The following is a 17,899-nucleotide window of genomic DNA, read 5'->3' as shown; positions in this document are numbered from 1 at the left end:
GGCGGCTGTTTCTTCTCTTTTGTGGGGATTTAACCCACATTTTATTTCAAATGCCAGGGATCGCCTCTCTTCTAGCAAATGTTCCAACTAAACAGGTGCCTGGTACTGTTTTGCAGGGGCACCATGCATCCTTGGCTTTGCACTGCCCAAGACGATTGTTGATTTAAAGAATTGTACTGGGGCAGCCAGACCTCTTTCTGGCCCTGACGCAGCGAGGTGGCGATAGCTCTGGCTATGCAAGACTATGTTGGAATTAAATCCTTGCTCGGTTTCGCTTTCAGGACGGAACTATGATGAGGGGGGGGAAACACTTTCAGCTCTCTCTACTCTGGCTCCGTCTTCAGAAGACGTACAGCTCTCTGTTTTGAGCAACTTTTGAGCTGTTTGTAACCTAACAGGTTTTGAAAGCAGCTCAGCAGCAGGCCTCATGTACGCCTGCTCTGTTGTACACACTGCACAGAGCGGAAACTGTTCTTCCACGGCTCTGTACTGTCTCCGCGTTCACTATCATACAATAAGAGCGGCGTTTTGGAGGCAGTATCCAAAAAAAACTTGCTGTCACTCTCCAGTGGAGTAAACATCATCTTTTATGGACATCGACAAAATGATGTTTGCACTGTCTGAGCTCGTGCTCCCGGGTTGACTCAAAATGTCAAACCTCCGCTATTTCCAAGTTCAATAATTGGTATAACAAGAGTTATGATTATCCATGCTTCAGTTCAGTGTGTGCTTCCCACTGTGTACTAAACTATTTGGTGTCTTTTCCGTTGCAAAGGCCTGGGAGATCTCTTTTGTAATGTAAACAGCTCATTGAGTTCCCTGACAGGAAAGGCACACTCACACACACACACACACACACATACGCAGAGAATTTGCAATCCTTTTAAAACTTTGTGACCTGAATATATTCCCTGCATTATGTTCTCTTGGTGGTGGCACTATACGCTGGCATTTTGCTGTAGTCAGCACTAAATGATGGATGTCAAAACACAGTTGATGCATTATGCATATAGCATTACAGATTTAAGGTGTTTACTTGTCACTTTGAGGAAATGCAAAAATGTGAAGTCATGTGAATTCACACTCCTGTCACTTGCACTTGTGTTTCATGGTTCTCCGCCACGCCATTCCCGATAAAAGGTTCTCAGGATCCACTTCACCAAGTTTATTGTAACAAAATGAACAACATATAAAATTGATGTCTGCCCGTTGATGGAGGGACGTGAATGCCAAATATGTCGTAGCTGACCACTAAAAGCACGGCGTCTTTATTGTAGTTTTTAGGCAGGTGCCTTTCTTCACTCAGCCACTTTTTTTTTTTTTTTTTCCCTGTCAATCCACACACTTACGACACAGAATGCACACATCAGCGACTGCGTGCTGAGTGAGCTGACATGCACTATGTATAATGGTACTGATACAGAGTTCCAGGTCGTGGCCTCGTGCTTATGATACATCTGCAGTGAAGCACTTACGAGACATTCAGGTTTTTGCTTGGATCGTATTATTATTATTTTTTTTTTTGCTAAAAAAAAAAAAAAAAAAAAAAATGCAATGCACAGTACTGCCCCACCAACACCAAACTCCAAATCAGACTTTTTCTCGATTATTCTGCCATAGAATTGTATATCGGGCTAGACAGAGTGCAGTATAGTGCAGTCTGTGTCATTTGTGGGCTCATGCAGTCTCAAACGACAAGAGCTAATGAGATAGCCACGGCTAGCCATTGCTAAAGCTATAACTAAAATTGCTTGATCTTTTCCTTGGATGCTATCTTAAAAGAGGTCCACTTTGATGAACCAACATCTCTTAAACTGATGCTTATACTTCAATGCTGGACTTTAACAGGAAACAGGTTTCTACACTGTGGTGCTGATTTACAAAATATTAATCTCACTGCCTTTGTTGCCACTGTGATCACCACCCGATTACGTCACTCGCTGATTTCCGTGTGCGTTTGTGTTGCCCAGGTTTCACGCCTCCTGGAATGGACAGGTCATCTCCAGACAGCAGTCCAGTACATGGCTTTGTGCGTCAGGCTTCTGTCACCACCGGATCCAACATCCCCATCATCACGGAACTAGGTAAAGCCGTCTCCTCCCACCTCAAGCGAAATGTTGCATGGCATACCCAATAACAAGTCATCATTCATTTGCAGACATAGACACATAGAGCTGATAATCCCAAAAACCGAGGCGTCACTCTGCTGTCGCAAAAGTTCCAACCCATTCGAGGTCAAATGGAAGAATGTGTGTGGAGGAATTTTCGCTCACTTTTCATGGTGCCGGTAGTTTTGCCTGTCGAAAAGCTCATCTTCATATGTGAATTATTGGATTACTGCGGCTAGCTTTTGTCGTGTGGTGCAACTTGAGGATGTCAGGCGGGGCATTTTAAGGACTGTAGCTGCATCTCCCGCAATCTGTCCACTAATGCACAAGAGAAACTCAGTCTGATGGAGAGCGTGAGCGAGGGAGAAAAAGGAAAGGGAGTGAAAGGGTAGTGGAGAAAAAAAAAAAAAAACTGCCTGGGTTGCAAAATGGGTCCATTTATTAATAACAATGGCAGTGGCTGTATTCCCTCTGGTGGTGGGGACTCATGAAACTTTCAGATCTCTAAGGGGCCTTCTTAAGCAGTGGAGACTGGCTACTCTGTCTCCCCTGACCCAATTAGGGAGCAATGGAGCATGAGGCCAGCTAAGAAAAGGCCAGGGAGAGAAAGGAGCTACCTAATGTTACTTGTAACCGGGCCAGCCATTACCTGCAGAGAGGCTCTGCCATTAGGCCCCACCGACTGCATGCGCAATCAACACAACTAGGTGCTAGTTGTTGTTCTGGAAGCTCTCTAGTTGTGCCTCTGGCCGCCTGCACTGTGACGCGTGTTTCGCAGCTGCAGCAACAGTAGATGTGAAAACGTCGTCCTTCGGGAGAGGAGAGGGTGGCTCCACGTCTCGCCGGAACCACATACAGTAATTACATTGTCACATGGCCAGTTTTCAGCGCCAGGAGCAGATTAAAGTCAAGTTGAAGCATGAAAACAGGTCCCATCTGAGTTGCGTGATCAATTTTGCTTGCGTGGCGAGTACAGTAGGTGTGCTCGAGGATAAGACCATGTTTATCCCTTTCACTGTCTCACCATGAAATAATTTATTGTCGTTGTAGCGGTATGGCGCCCTGACAGCTCTGGCTTTGTATCCGCCGCGCACTCTAATCCAGGGCGCTTTACTTTTAGGTGCCGGACAGCCGTGGATGTCTCCGAGTAATTCCAGCCTTGACACCAGTAGCCTGACACAGCGATTTGCCTTTATTGCAAAACTGTTTCAATAACGACACCATTCTCCCCCTTCCCTTGCACTGCCTCATCACCATTAGCTAAACCTGGCAAATTGCTGCCATTGGTTTCACTCAGTCAGGAAAAAAAGAGTGGAACCAACATACAAATGATAACAGAGCTGGGTAAGCCGAGCCTTTGTCCTCTGCTGCCGTCCGTTCCCTCGCTCCGCTGCTCTGCTCCTCATCAGCTTGTCTTGATTTATCTGGCTGCAGTCAAGGCCCTCGCTGCTCCCATGGCTTCACTTTGAACGCATTTATATTCTTCGTTCTGGTAGAAATTGACTGTCTTGTTTTGGCCCCCTTTTTAATGATTTTTCTTTTTGGGGTATTTTTTTTTATTTTTTTTTTTTTCCGTCTTTCCTCCAGTTGCGTTTGCGGAGCATCACTAGCCCTTTGATCATGCTCGGTCTGTCCTTGTGGCTGTTTTCATAGCAACCTCCCCCACACCCACCCTCCCTCCCTCCCGCCCCCCACCCCTGCCTTCCACACCCACCCACCCCAGTTCACTCCTTTGGCCCGGGCCCGTTTGCATCAGCCCCTTGTCTCTTTGACTGACATGTCTGTTCCACAGCGCACAGGAAGCCTGGGAAGAAATCAGATATCAAAAACACAAAAACTCAAGATCAAACCATCTTTTAAGCTGTTTATTTATTTTTAAAATTTATTTTCCAGTTTCTATCTTACCCTCCTTCAGACCATATCTCTGAAGCTCAGATATCGGAGGAGCCAAACAAGAAAACTTGTGTGTGATGCTCGTTTTTCAAGCAATGCTGGCTCTTAGACCCTTCACTGCCTGCCGCGGCTAAAAATACAGTAGAAGGAGAAAGACACGCGCTACAGAAATGACGCCATCCACAAAGACACAGAAATCATCCCTATTATTATTATTTCAGTTTTGATTTTTGATTTTCATTCCCACTGTGCCATAAAGTTCATTTAAACAGACCTGAGTTGTTATTATTATTATTATTATTATTATTATTATTATTATTATTATTATTATTATTATTGAGTGTGTTGTTACCTGGCTTTAATTTGACTTTCAGGGCACAGGTAAATAGTTGAAATGTATTTTCACCAAGATGACGGTGTGACAAACGCATTCATCGAGGAAAACTCTGAAAAACATGGCATGAACTCACAAGTGCATGGTTTTCTTATGTGACTATAGTAGCCATTGTTGAAGTCCCCTGTTCTGCCATACTTCCCGGACACATCAAGAAATACTTCTGATAAAAATAATTGTATTTCTTTATGCAATTTACAAACTGGTCGCTGTCTCTTGACTGGGACTTTGTCTGTGATTAAAGAAAAGATCAAGATACATTGGCTATTTGGAAAATGGGTTGAGGACTTCTACAATGGTTATCACTGTGTATGCTTAATGTACTTAATATTTCCTCTTGAGCCGTGGTTTGTTTGAAGGTATGAAATGCATCCTGCACGTTATATATACATGGTAGGTATGATATTCAAAATGCTGAATAAGTTCCCAAATACTCAAAAATGCCTTCCAAACAGTCACACACTATATGGACACAATAACAAATTGCAGAAAAATTTAGATTTTTCAATTATTTATAATCTGACTGAAAGGTAATTTCAGTCTGCGCTGTTTTAGAGTCAATCAGAAGCATGCCAATTGTTTGGAGAAGAAATGAAGGTCCTGTCGAATCTTGTATTTAAAAATATTTGCAACTGTAAAAATTGCAAAGTGTCAAGGTTAAATATAATGTGCATCTGATGTTGCATTATATTACAAGCTCACATCAGTACCTATATACCTGAGACTTATCTGACAAATGACCGTGATACATCCAAATCTTTCCAAATGTAACTTAACATAAGGATTCTGTATTTCTGAACTCTCAGGTGTGTTGGTGTCTGTGTGAATGTGAGTGTGTGCGTGTGTGTGCTCTTCTTTTTTCTTTTTTCTTTTTTTTGCTCCTGCTTCTTTTCCAGTGCCCGTCTCTAACTCCCTCTCCACCCTCTCTCAGTGAACGACTCAAACGTTCAGTTCCTGGACCAAGATGATGATGACGACCCAGACACAGAGCTGTACCTCACTCAGCCCTTCGCCTGCGGCACCGCCTTCGCTGTCAGTGTACTCGACTCCCTGATGAGTGCGGTGAGTTCTCAGGCGCTGCGCTGCTCGCTCGCTGTTGTTGGAGGGCTTTTTCGAAAACCTCAGAATCCCTCTTTAAAATAATAGATTTTTTTTTCGCACGCATTTTAGAATTCTGACTTCCTGATTATGTGCCTGAACAGTATAGCAGAGTAATGTTCAGAATTTCAAAAAGAGAGAAATAAGTCAGAGAAAAGTTTCAAAGTATATATGCTGTGCCCACTGGGTATCTATTGCATGCTGTTGCACTAGTAGAAATTCCGTATGAGGGAGAGATGTCTGCTGAATTTAGCATGCTAACCAGCTAGCCACAGCACACCCCCGTCTTGTAATACCACTTAGTACCTCAGGAGGCAACAGTGTTATGGTACGTAGTTGTGTTAACACATAGCAAAGTCAATCAAACTTGACAGAGACTAAATGAAACTCACTTAAAGGTTAACTTTAACTTTTTTCCTTTCCTTCATTGTGTTATGTCCTTTCTTGTGCATGTAATAATTTCATAATTTATGCCTATATTCACGGTAGAAGTGAAGCTAACATGAACTGAAACACGACATAGCCAACTAAAGACTCGCTGAGTGCTGGCTCAGGCGTGTGTGAGCCCACCAATCAGAGAAGACTGGGTACTTGGGGGGGGCGGGCTTAAAGAGAAGGAGCTCAAAAAGAGTGTTTCAGACACAGGGAGGATATAGTGCTGCTGCACTTAACAGTACAATTAAAATGTTTTTGTTTTGAGCATTAAAGCTTGAACTTATCCTGATAGTAACCTACAATAAAATTGTGAACCTGAAAATGAGCATAACGTGAGAAAGTCTGCTTCACATCACACATGATCCTATCAGCTGGGTCTTCATTGTACCAGGAGTCCTGATTAGAGCCGTTAAATCAACTCTGCACTATGTTTCCTGTCATCAGACTGTCCTTTTACTCTCTGAAGCTGTGTTCAGACCAGATCTGGGAGGCTGCTAGGCCTGATTCCATTGCCTTTGGCATCAATCCCAACACTCATAGCTCTTGACTTCCAGTTTGTGGGGAGTCATTTTAGGCCACTAGCTGCACAGCTAACCGAGCTAACTAGCTAATGGCAGCTTGCACCTTCAGCCATAGAGAACCACAGCAAGGAGAGTAGCGAGCAGCAGTTATCGGCCACTCTGGTTGTGTGCTGACCCATATTTGTTTGGAGCGACCTGCAAGAGGAAGCCAATTCTTACAAGTTATACCTTTAACGAGTAGATAATCTCACTATTTACACACTTTGCTGCTGGTTTGAATCAGAAATGCTTCGGTAGAGAGATGCAGTAGAGATTATCTGTAGCAGCGATTTCAGTAGATGCACATTTTGGCATTTCAAGTAGGCAGTAGTTGGTAAATGAAAAGATACAGTACATTCATCACATCTGCCTGCCAGCTTCGCTGACATCAAAAGGGAAGTTGCTGGCATCACTCCTCATCCTAAGTATCACGAATTCAACTTTCAAGAGCCTCATTAGATGTTTTAACAAAGTAAGTGTTGAAGGTTAGTGGGATGGCGATGACACCAGCTTGGCTGTAACAGGCCGAAGAAGCGCTCTTTCATCTTTTGACAGTGTCATTGCTGCACTGGAGATAAGATAAAGGAGGAGGTTAGGGAGGGGGGAAGAAAAAAAAAAAAAAACCCTCCTCTACACCTCATTTTTCCTCTCCCCGCTCTCATGACCAACTGTAGTTTTCCCCTTGGTGCTGTGATGGCTTAATTCCAGCAGACCTCTCTGTGAGTGAGGGGTTAGAGGGGCGTGCAGAGCCGAGCTGAGCAGGGAGTAGAGCAGGCGTCAGCTGTAGTCTGGCACCGGTCAGAGGTGAAGCCGGCTAATGGACAGTGCTCATCCATCATGAGGCTCTGCAGGCCTGTCAGGGGCCCGGGGAGAGGAGCTGCCACTCCGGCCCCGCCGCCGAGTGACATCGGCTGTCTTCACACACGGCAAAAGCAGCTCCTGATCGGCTTGAAGGACAAGAGAACCTGACACCCGCAGAGAGCAGTCAAATCGTTGTTTCAGAAGGGAAGCGGACATCATACAGCGTGTAGAACAGTGTTCCTGCAGGGAAGCTGTTTAGGACCTGTTTTAGTCAACGTGATGATCCCACATGTTATCATTGAAGTTGTACTTTTAACACGTTTTCACAGTGAATAACTGAAGGGTCATTCAACTAATGATACATGCATAATCATGCAGTTTTATATACGCAGGGTTTCTAAAAAAATAGATCTGGTCTCAACCCAAAACAGGGTAGGGGAATGGACATTTGGAAATTCTACAGTGACGTTTCTCTCCAGAATAAATGTCCTTATTGTGAACTGGTTTGGGAACAACCGGCATGAGGCTAGTGCAGTCAGACACAGTCGGATATTCTGCATGACAAGTACAAAAACAACAGCACGACAAAAGCAAGGAGAAGTGTTAAAGATGCAAGCCGACCACACAGCGGTCACGCACACAAGGCGACGCTGCAGCCCTGAGGACTAGCACAGAGAGGCTAACAAGTCCCTGTCCACGAAGACACCCGTGTTCATCGCCGCCTCACTCATATTGAAACATCATTTCCACCACACGCTCGTGATTGCGTTGGCAAACGCCTAGTTATAAGAATGCAAATCGTATACTAGAGAAATACATAATTAATGATTGACTCCTGATGTATTAATCAATGAATTAATGCAGAATATATATTAAAGTCATGTTGCAAACTATTCCCATAGAAATGTGGAGCTGTTTATTTCAGATCAACCTTGTCAGCAGATGCAAACATATACATATAAAACATAAATACATACATAAAAGTAGATGAATTCACTTTTGTGTAACTGAAATCCAATCTTGCACGTCAATTTAAGTATGAAGTGTCAATCACCATCCCTTAATTAATGATGTATTAAGTGTTTAATAGCCACATTACATAATAAATTAATCATTTGCTAATTGTTAGCAACAGATTCATGCATTAATTCATGAGTTAAATTACCCGCCATGCTAATGATTATGTTAATTATTCCTTAAGTATATGATTTGAACCTTTATTATAAAGTGTTACCATCATTTTTATGGATGGATCACATCAGTGTAACATTTCACTACACACCGATCCGTGACACAGATAAATATTGATTTGGTTTGGCTTTACTGTCCTGTCTGGATATTCCCCAGAAAACATTATGTTGTAACAACCTGTGCTTATGTAGGAAGAAGGTCCAATAAAACGTTTCACGGCGAAGCAATGCCATTATAGAAAAAGCGCACGAGACAGAAAGTTGTCCGTCGTCTTCCACGGCTTTTAACCTCACCTCCCAGTCAGCTCCATGTGGAGAGACACGACATAACAGGAAATGTGCTTTGCTCCCACATGTGCCACCTCCCTGCTTTGTGACTCCAATGGCATCTGCTTACAGATATCCCCCTCTCTCTTCTCCCCAGACGTACTTCAACGATAACATCCTCACGCTGATTCGGACGCTGGTCACAGGGGGAGCCACACCAGAGCTGGAGGCCCTGCTGGCTGAGGAGAACGCTCTCAGAGGAGGCTACAGCACACCGCAGACGCTGGCCAACAGAGACAGGTGTCGCGTCGCCCAGCTAGCCCTCTACGACGGGCCATTTGCCGACTTGGGGGTAAGTGGATGTTTAAGCAGAGATGACACGTTTTGGCACTTCCCAGCAGCACACATCTGGCCGCCTCCGCTCCTCGCGACCCTTAATCCGATGTGAAGAACAGTGATCACGCAAAGCAGGCCTCAGTGGGTGGAGAGGGAAGAGGGTTTTAAAGAAAACAATGAACACCACTAAGAAAATTCCAAGTTTAATTGGTTCCAACCTTGTTTTTTTGAAGCTTTATTGTTTTACAGAATACTTTCAATACTTAAGTCATTTTGTTTTCTCTTTGATGAATTACGGCATGATTTAGAATGACTGCTGATTGTTACAGTCTGCGATGCCAACAGTTGGTATTCGCTCGCAGGAAGAAGCAATGCAGCACGTTGAATTTTCGCTGCAGTTTTACAAAATCCACTTTCGGAGATCCGAATCATCAGGCTGACCGCACTGATCGTGTCTCTGTTCCTCTCTTTCTTTTCTCTGCAGGATGGCGGCTGCTACGGAGATTTATTTTGCAAGGCACTGAAGACGTACAACATGCTGTGTTTTGGAATCTACAGATTAAGAGACGCTCACATGACTGTACCAAGCCAGTGTACAAAACGGTACAGTTTCTGCCTACACCCTGTGTCAAATTGCACTTTTCTTTTCATTATTAAATGAGGAATTTGGGTTAAAGATTGTAATTTAGTATTAAGTGAGTATTTTATTACAGTGTAGCAGCAGCTACTTCATAAAGAAATCATGAAAATAATGAGTGACAAGCAAATTAATGTAATGCAAATACATACAATAAATAATCAAATTAAATGAACAATAATAAACTGATAATAAGGAGGAAAAATAGGACTACAACATTCTCTCTGATACGGTATGTATTGAATAAATGCCAGGGCTTCAGACTAACTTTTCTACACTGGTTGCAGCAGCACAACATGTACAGTAGGTGCACCCAATAATATGTTTTAATTTAATACAAAAATACAGATATAAGTTTTTCTTAGTTTAAATCACAAAACATGCTACAACAAATTTTAGCAAACTTGCTTGTCATTTGTAAAAAAAAACAAAAAACAAAGTACGTCATTACAGTAAGTTTAAATTGCTTGATTCAAATAAATAAATCAAACGTAATAAAAAACATGAATTGGTATAAAAGTTTACAATCCATTATAAAGAAGGTATGTTAAGATTTGTTAAAAAGCCAACTGTCTACACACCGAGGAGATTTTATTAACAAATATTTTTATTGTCTTTTTTTAATCTGCTGAATATCAGGCACACCAATGGAAATGTTAATTTACACTTGACAGCTTTCTGGATGCATGTGTAACTGAAATAGTTCTAACCTGGAGTCCCGTATACTCTACAATGACGGTCATATACTGTAAACCCAGTAGCTTTTTAATAAAAAACATATTTGTATTATTTGAATGTGGCCTGTTGAATATTAGGTAAACTGGTGCAACCCATGGTTGTACTACTGAAATAATTATTGCTGAATATTAAACGGAATTAATTATGTCTTGTTAAATAAACATATGTGTCTCCATCTTAAGTGATTCCTAATGTAATATGCACGGAATAGGTTCTTGTTAAATATGTTAATTATAATGTATACATATATGCAGTGTTATTTACATACTGGTGCTCACAGTCAAGAACATGAAATGTGCAGTACAATGAGACACGTTTAATGTCAAATAGAGTACAACTGTGCAATCTTAGACATGGTTTTAAAGATTTGATTCATTTCTTCTCATACATCCATCCATAATTATCTTTGTGTAGCTCTGAACTATAGTCAATATAAGCCTTTCTTCCTCTCTTTGATCTCTTTCTTTTCCCTTCACTATTTGTTGCCCTCCCATGAGCATCATGGAATTTTAATCTCTGCAAACATTTGTTTTTATCCTGGGCAGGTATGTGATCACGAACCCACCGTATGAGTTTGAGCTCGTGCCCACAGACCTGATCTTCTGCCTCATGCAGTTCGACCACAACGCAGGCCAGTCCCGGACAAGCTTGTCCCACTCGTCTCACTCCTCCCATTCCTCCAGCAAAAAGAGCTCCTCAGTCCACTCCATCCCGCCCTCCAACCGGCAGAACCGCAGCAGTAAGACCCGGGAGGCCCGCGACAAACAGAAGTACGTGCTCTCGAGTGACCTGTGGTGTGTTAGTCCTGCATGTTTAGTGTTTTTTTTGTTGTTTTTTTTTTACACCTGACCTGTATTTTTGTAGGGGTGTGTGTGCGTGCGTGTGTGTGTGTTATTGTGCAAAATGGTGAACACATGCACTGATTAAAAAAAAAACAAAAAAACTGTGTATTGTGTGTTTGTGGTTTGTTTGTGTGTGATTCGTGCTCTGCGTCCATGCCCGGTGTGTTCTGTGCGTTTCCTTCATAATCATGTGCATGTGGTCTCCACTCTCGCATCACAGCAATCATAACATGACATTAAAACTGGTAAACTCACTTTGTGGAAAGCTGGGCTCATCTATTGTACTCAAAGACTTTTGAGACTCTTTCCCCGCAAATGAAGTCTGTGGCAGTGTAAACAGTGAAAACCGCCTGTTTGGATGGCAGCGTGGTTGGAAAAAAGCTTACAGTAAAAGCCCCAACCACCGCCAAAATAAGACGACGCGATTCAACACGACACACGCACAGTTTGTTGTTGGGTCTACCTGTTGTGTCTGTCTCGATATTTAATCGCTTGGTGTCCTAACCCTGAATATTTGTGGAGTAAATAAGTGTTTGTTGGATATCTGTGCACATGTACGGTAGTGCTCATGATCAGTACGCCCAGATCATGGATGTGTTGTGTTGTGATTAACCGTTACTGTAGCTGGTGTTGGCTAACATTACTGATTACCCATAAGACCATCCCTCATTAGCAGTGTTAATATTTTGTTACTCATGGTGCATCTGTACTGCTTTATTGCATGTCCATGTTGGTAGCCCTCTTTAGCAGGCTCTTATTTCCTGTTCTGTTATTATAAGATTACTTTGAATTTGGATTCAGATATTTTGATCTTCGTGCTAAATCCACCTTATTCTCTCCCCCCCAAATTTTACACTATGGATTCAATTTATATGGGAGAATAAGGACTCTGAACTTTGAATCGGTGACATACTCTAAAAGCATGCAGATTTGTTATAATCGTACATAAGAGTTATTAATTGTTAGATGATAAGCCCTCAATACATCTTAACATTAAGATGTATGATGTAGCCTAACACTATGTAAGCCTTGACTGGACTGGTAGTCATTTTCTAGTTGTGTATGGACTGTAAATACTACTCACTTACAGTAGATTACTTACCTCTCTTTCTGAAGTGCTACAAGGATGAATAGAATGGGCCAAGGTATGCAAGTTAACGATTCTGCATGACTTAGCAACCTTTTACCTGGGGGTTCTGATCATAACTATGTCCCCCGTGGATATTGTTATGACGAGGGGGAGTTTGTTTTATTGATCACGTTTCCTCAGATGTTAAGTAAACCATGCCTCAGTTTAAGTTTTGCTTTCGTCTCGAAAGCAAAATGTCTGCTGCTGCTCCTGCCTCCTCCCTGCCATGATCAGGACCATCTCCACATTGCATGAGGTTGAGACGAACCCCCCCCTCCCCACTCCTCTGCCCCCCCCACCCCCTTCTTTTAGCCTCGACCTCAGTAATTCACCTGATGATATGAGTTTTCTCCCCCTTCCCCCTTCGCCCTTCTGGACAAATCCTTTTTCCACATTGTTTCTTTCCATCATTTATCATGCCTTCTTATGATTTTATTTCAACTTGAGATGGTTTGCATTGTGTGAGAGGTCTGTGTGTTTGCGCATCCTCCCTCCTATTGAATGCTATTTGGTGACTGTAGCAGACTTTTACCTGTCATATTATGCTCTCAGCGAGTACGCTAGGTAATTATTGCACTGGCATCGGCATAAATCACAGAGTAACGACATGTTGCCCGACTGTACGAGGCCCCCCCCCCCCCACCCATCGTAGCCCACATGTAGGTCAGGCTGATTCAAATCCCCCTTGATGCAGCCCAATTGCTTACTCCTTAACACAACTTTAAGAAAGTGTGTCCAGCCCTGTGCCATCGGTCACACCAAGAAAGTGGGAGGTGTGACCAATCGAAAGTCTAAATTGAAGAGGGATATGAGTCTGTAAGTTTCCTCCTTGTAACCCTGTGCACCTGATATGGTGGTTTGAGGCGACATCACTAAGTTCACCGTATCAGCAGCAGGCTCTGGAGAGAGATGGCAGACATCTTGCTTCACCTCGGGCACAATTCTACACATCAAATGCCTGTGCTGTAACACACGGCCCCGCAGCCTTAAGCTCGCTGACACGCACGCACACACACACACACACAGAGCAAAGACCACACAAATGAATCTCCGCACATGCCACCCTGCATGTACATGAGCGCACACACACGCACAGAGTTTGCTCCACATAGCAAAGTTAAAATTTGATATTACAACTTCCCCCAAAAGGAAGTGACATGTTGAATGGCATTGCAGATGCCTGTGAAGTGCTGGGAGAGAGTTTACAAACTTCTGACAGCAGCTGGCACACACACACACACACACACACACACACACACACTTACCCTTCCTCGGAAACAGTGCTCTCATAACCTACTTTAACGCGAAGAGATTCTTTCTAAAATGACACATCCAAATCTTTTCAAATCTCCTCTCTCACATAATGAATGTCGGCATGACAACAGAGCTTACTATGAAATGTGACTGTCTGGGATGTAGTGTCGTGAATAAGTTTACAGGGTCAGCTCACCCGAATGAGGAAAAAAAAAAAAAACATTCTCTACCTTCAGATTTTGCGGCACCTTGTCATTGCAGTAGTTACATTTCTTTTTTCCAGGTTTAGAGTTATTTATAGCCGAGATTTCTGCTTACACCCAGACATAATGAAATTGATTGGGATTGTGTATGTGGTGCTCAAAGCATTTTAAATCAGCAATATCAGTTTATGGAAACAGCGTCCGTGTTTGAAATATGGTCAGACAGAGTGCGGAGGTAAAAATTTGAGAGCTGGTGATTTTTCTGTGATCCGTGTTTATTTGCCCCAAACAGCTACTGTTCAGATGTTAGCTGTATTCAAACTTTATGATCAATAGTACAAGACTGGAAACTCGAACAGTTGGCCAGACTTGTTGTGATTTTCATACTTTTTCGGTGCCAAGATGACCGTCGAGTTTAGTGGTGGTGATTTATATTGCGTGAGAAGATGTGGCTCCCCAAGCGGTTTCTCACAAAACTCACAAATAGTCCACAGGCTGGTAGGCGATGGGGAAGGTCTCAGTTCCACATCACCTTGCCCTCCAATCACATGTGGTCTATAAAAAAGTGATTAATACAAAGTTTAATTCATGGCATAGTTCAAACATGCCAAGTTTTAGTTCACGTTTTACCACCGTGCATTTTTTTTTCTGAAAAAATGTCTCATGAAGGACGCTGTGAGGAAAAAGTCGCACTGAAAACTGTTGCAGCGAGCACCACACACTCAATTCTATTCTCCTTTATTGTATTCAGATGGCATGAGAAATTTCGCTCAAAACTATGGCAAAATAAAACCATCTGGGGGGACTAGACAGCGGAGGAAAAAAAAGACCTGACCCTGTGACAGTTTAGAACTGAACAAGGATGATTTGTGTTCTAATCCTGACAGATTATAACCATCCACTTACACGGATTGATTACTCACCACCACCACGACATTTCAAATTGGCTCAGTTTACCAGAACACAAACTTAAACGGGACCTCACAGTTTGATGCTAATGACAAAGAATGCCATGCAAATCTATCACTTAAACTGAGGCAGCGTGGTTACAAGTGAGACTGTGTTGCTGTACTTTTCCAGACTAACTCTACCTTCTCTTCTTCCTCTCTCGCCTTCAGAAAAGAAATGGTTTACAGATGAACCAGAAAATTCCTACCCACGGAACATTCAGATCAAGCCCATGAGCACTCACATGGCCAACCAAGTCAACCAATACAAATCCACTAGTAGTCTGATTCCACCAATCAGAGAAGTTGAAGATGAATGCTGAACACAGGGTTTTCTTGCTGACTCACCAGACATCTGTACGCTCTTTCAAAGGAGATGGGAAGAGATCACCCTTGGAGGAGTGATGGTGATGATGATGATGATGATGATATGATGATGATGATGAGGATGATGGGGATAGGGATGTTGAAGACTGGAACATTTCTCTTCACTCATTCTTCTAATCGAGGGTTGGACAGGAACCCAAACTGGAAGGGACCTCTTATGTGTATACCTTTAATGTTACTTCCATGCTCTTGGACATTGTTTTATTTATTAATGTATCCATAGTGATGTACATAATGACAATCAAATAAGGATTGTACAGCCCCTTCCCCCCTAGCACTTTTTGGAATTATTTTAAGAGATGACAGAAAAAAAAAAAGAGTACTTCCTGTAATTCTTTGCAATAGTTCACCTCTTCGTGTGACCAGACTCCATGGCTAAGGTGGCTGGTTATCGGAGGATGAGGGTTGCAGCGATAAACTGATCATATCATCACCCAAAGATCCGCCCAGGTGCGTCGCGTCAAAAGCAGCTGGGCTCGTCGGCTTCATATCCCTCCCCCCCCCCGTCCGCTTCTGTTCTATTTGCACTAAAAAAAAAAAAAAAAACACTGAACAAGTTTCTTTTGACAGAACAACTGGAACCATCAGATTCCCCCTCAATAAAACGACGCCGAGGAGATGAAGAAGTGAAGGAAGGAAAGGGAAGGATGGAGGGAGGGAGGGCTGCTTGGCTTTTCAGGAGGCATACTAATCGCGTTCTTAGGTTGTGTTACATCACGTCATTGCTTAAGGTTTGCTGCTTCACCTGTTGACTCGTCATGCAGTGAGAGCATTCCAGTCCTGCAGAACAAAACCATCTTGCAAAACAGTAGTCTGAAAAAAACAAAAAAACCCCAAAAAAAAACTCAGAGATCGGTGCAGTGTTGGTGTTTGCTGGCTGAAAGAGAACCCTGTACCTACACGTCTTCTGCTGATACGTCGGATCATAAAAGCCTGTGACTCTGTTTTAAAGCTCCTATCGCATGATATGTGCCTGAGCCCCCTTCTATAACAGATACAGCGTGGTTGATCAACCTGAATACATGGAAAAAGGATGGAAAAGAACAACCTACCCTGTCCTTCATGCGTTCAGGAGCATTTGTGTTATGTACAAGCTGTGTGTGCGCGTGAGTGCGCGTGGGTGTGTGTGTGTGTGTGTGTGCATATCGCAGCCACTTGTCCTTCTGGTGTCATCTCCTTCATCGGCTTGTATGTGACAGTGCAACTTTGAAGGAACAAGCATGTGGGATCTTGGCTCTAAAAAAAATGAAAGTCATGCTGGGAAAAAAAACAAAAAGCAAAAAGCATCGGAAGATGTAAAGGGTTTGGATCTACTAACAATATATGTTGCATAAAAACCAAAAACCAAAATCCCCCAACTATGTTTGAGCGAACACGAACAGCAGCTGCGTGCCCACTGTTGACGTTTTGCCGCAACATCTGTGGCCGAATTGGGATCACACAGAGTGGTGCATTTTTTCTGAATGTTTTGTCTGTTATTAAAAAAAAAAAAGAAAGAAAGAAAGAAAGAGTCCACGTCTGTGGAAAGAAATGCCACGTATCGCATAAAAGTGGGCATAATTGGGTCCTCCTTTGATCAGAGCAACTGCCTGGCACGGGGTTGGCACAGAGGCAGGAAAGAGCTTGGATGTTCTCTGTTGCCAATCCAGATGTCACACGCCTCAAAACTCTCAGGAGTTAGGCTGCTGTGTTCGGTCCTCTAACGCAGGGGAAATGCTCAAACGTAGGTGGGCGGAAATGCAACAATGCCACAGACTGCTGATAAGGACACTGGAGAGGAAACAGTGTTCTTTGTGCCAGCCTGTGTGCGACATGAGAGTGTATTTTGCACACGTTTAGGCACTGACCAGATCCAAATCCAGCTGTGATAGTGATGGAGGACTGACGTGGAAGCCTCGTCCTCCCGATACATAAACGTCATACAAATATGTAGTTGGATTTATACATTTAAACACAATTATTTTGTATCCATGAACATAATCAATTTGTACTTATTTTTCTAGACAGGAACCAAGACTCAAATAATATCTTTAATTACAACTACATATCAGAGGATTTTGTGTTGGACTACGTCACCATTTTATTTCACATCCTACGAAGACAAAAGATTATTTTTTTATGCCCCTCTCTAACAAACTGCATTACTCCAGAGCCAATAAAGCTTAGACTAGCTTGCATTGTGAAACCACCATCTTCAGCCTGGCAGCTCAGCTCCGTTGAGTGCTTGTAGAATTAAATTACCGCTCATCTGAAAGCCACTTTTAGTTGCGCAGATGTGTCGCGTCTACTGAATAATGTGTCTGCTACTAAGCTTGCCTAGATGCGAAACTTGCAGATGGAAAGTCAGGTGCGAGAGAGTTGCGTGTCGAGGGGGGTAAACGTTTGTATTCTGACGGAGAGCAGATCAGAGTGGCGACAATTACAAGATTGCAGAGCCGCTTCCTCTGTGTGCAGGCCAGAACTGAATGAACTTCATTAGATGTGTTTGACCTAAATTAGGTCTCCAGTGTGGAGGGAGAGTGTGTGCACTACAGCACAGTGTGCTGGTGTTTTCCACAACAACTGATTTCAAATATGACAGGGAGACGCTGTCTGTTTATTGCAGTGATTCTCCTCTATAGGCTGTATTAGGAAAAGTAATTCTTCAAAAAAATAATAAATAATAAGAAACAATTTTGGA

The 17,899-nt window shown here is 42.8% G+C and overlaps 1 protein-coding gene across 23 annotated transcripts in view; it reads left to right on the top strand.

Moving 5' to 3' along the window:
- The window catches only part of kcnma1a (potassium large conductance calcium-activated channel, subfamily M, alpha member 1a), a 152,520-nt gene extending 136,470 nt beyond the window's left edge, over window positions 1-16,050 (top strand). For 11 of the 23 annotated variants that reach the window (XM_037122883.1, XM_037122881.1, XM_037122882.1 and 8 more), the window contains 7 exons: window positions 1,971-2,084; window positions 5,327-5,457; window positions 8,904-9,098; window positions 9,567-9,685; window positions 11,003-11,227; window positions 12,416-12,444; window positions 15,004-16,050. In XM_037122883.1, coding sequence (XP_036978778.1) covers window positions 1,971-2,084; window positions 5,327-5,457; window positions 8,904-9,098; window positions 9,567-9,685; window positions 11,003-11,227; window positions 12,416-12,444; window positions 15,004-15,155 — 965 coding nt within the window. In that variant the 3' untranslated portion in view covers window positions 15,156-16,050. Of the gene's footprint in view, window positions 1-1,970; window positions 2,085-3,368; window positions 3,453-5,326; window positions 5,458-8,903; window positions 9,099-9,566; window positions 9,686-11,002; window positions 11,390-12,415; window positions 12,445-15,003 lie in introns of those variants that run through there. The other 12 variants (XM_037122885.1, XM_037122888.1, XM_037122899.1 and 9 more) reach the window with 4 other exon arrangements.
- The last annotated feature ends 1,849 nt before the right edge of the window (window positions 16,051-17,899 follow it).

The sequence above is a fragment of the Acanthopagrus latus genome, chromosome 15 (assembly GCF_904848185.1).
Source record: "Acanthopagrus latus isolate v.2019 chromosome 15, fAcaLat1.1, whole genome shotgun sequence".
Taxonomy (NCBI): Eukaryota; Metazoa; Chordata; class Actinopteri; order Spariformes; family Sparidae; genus Acanthopagrus; species Acanthopagrus latus.
The sequence above is the reverse complement of the archived record's forward strand: the minus strand, read 5'-3'. Positions and strand labels throughout refer to the sequence as shown.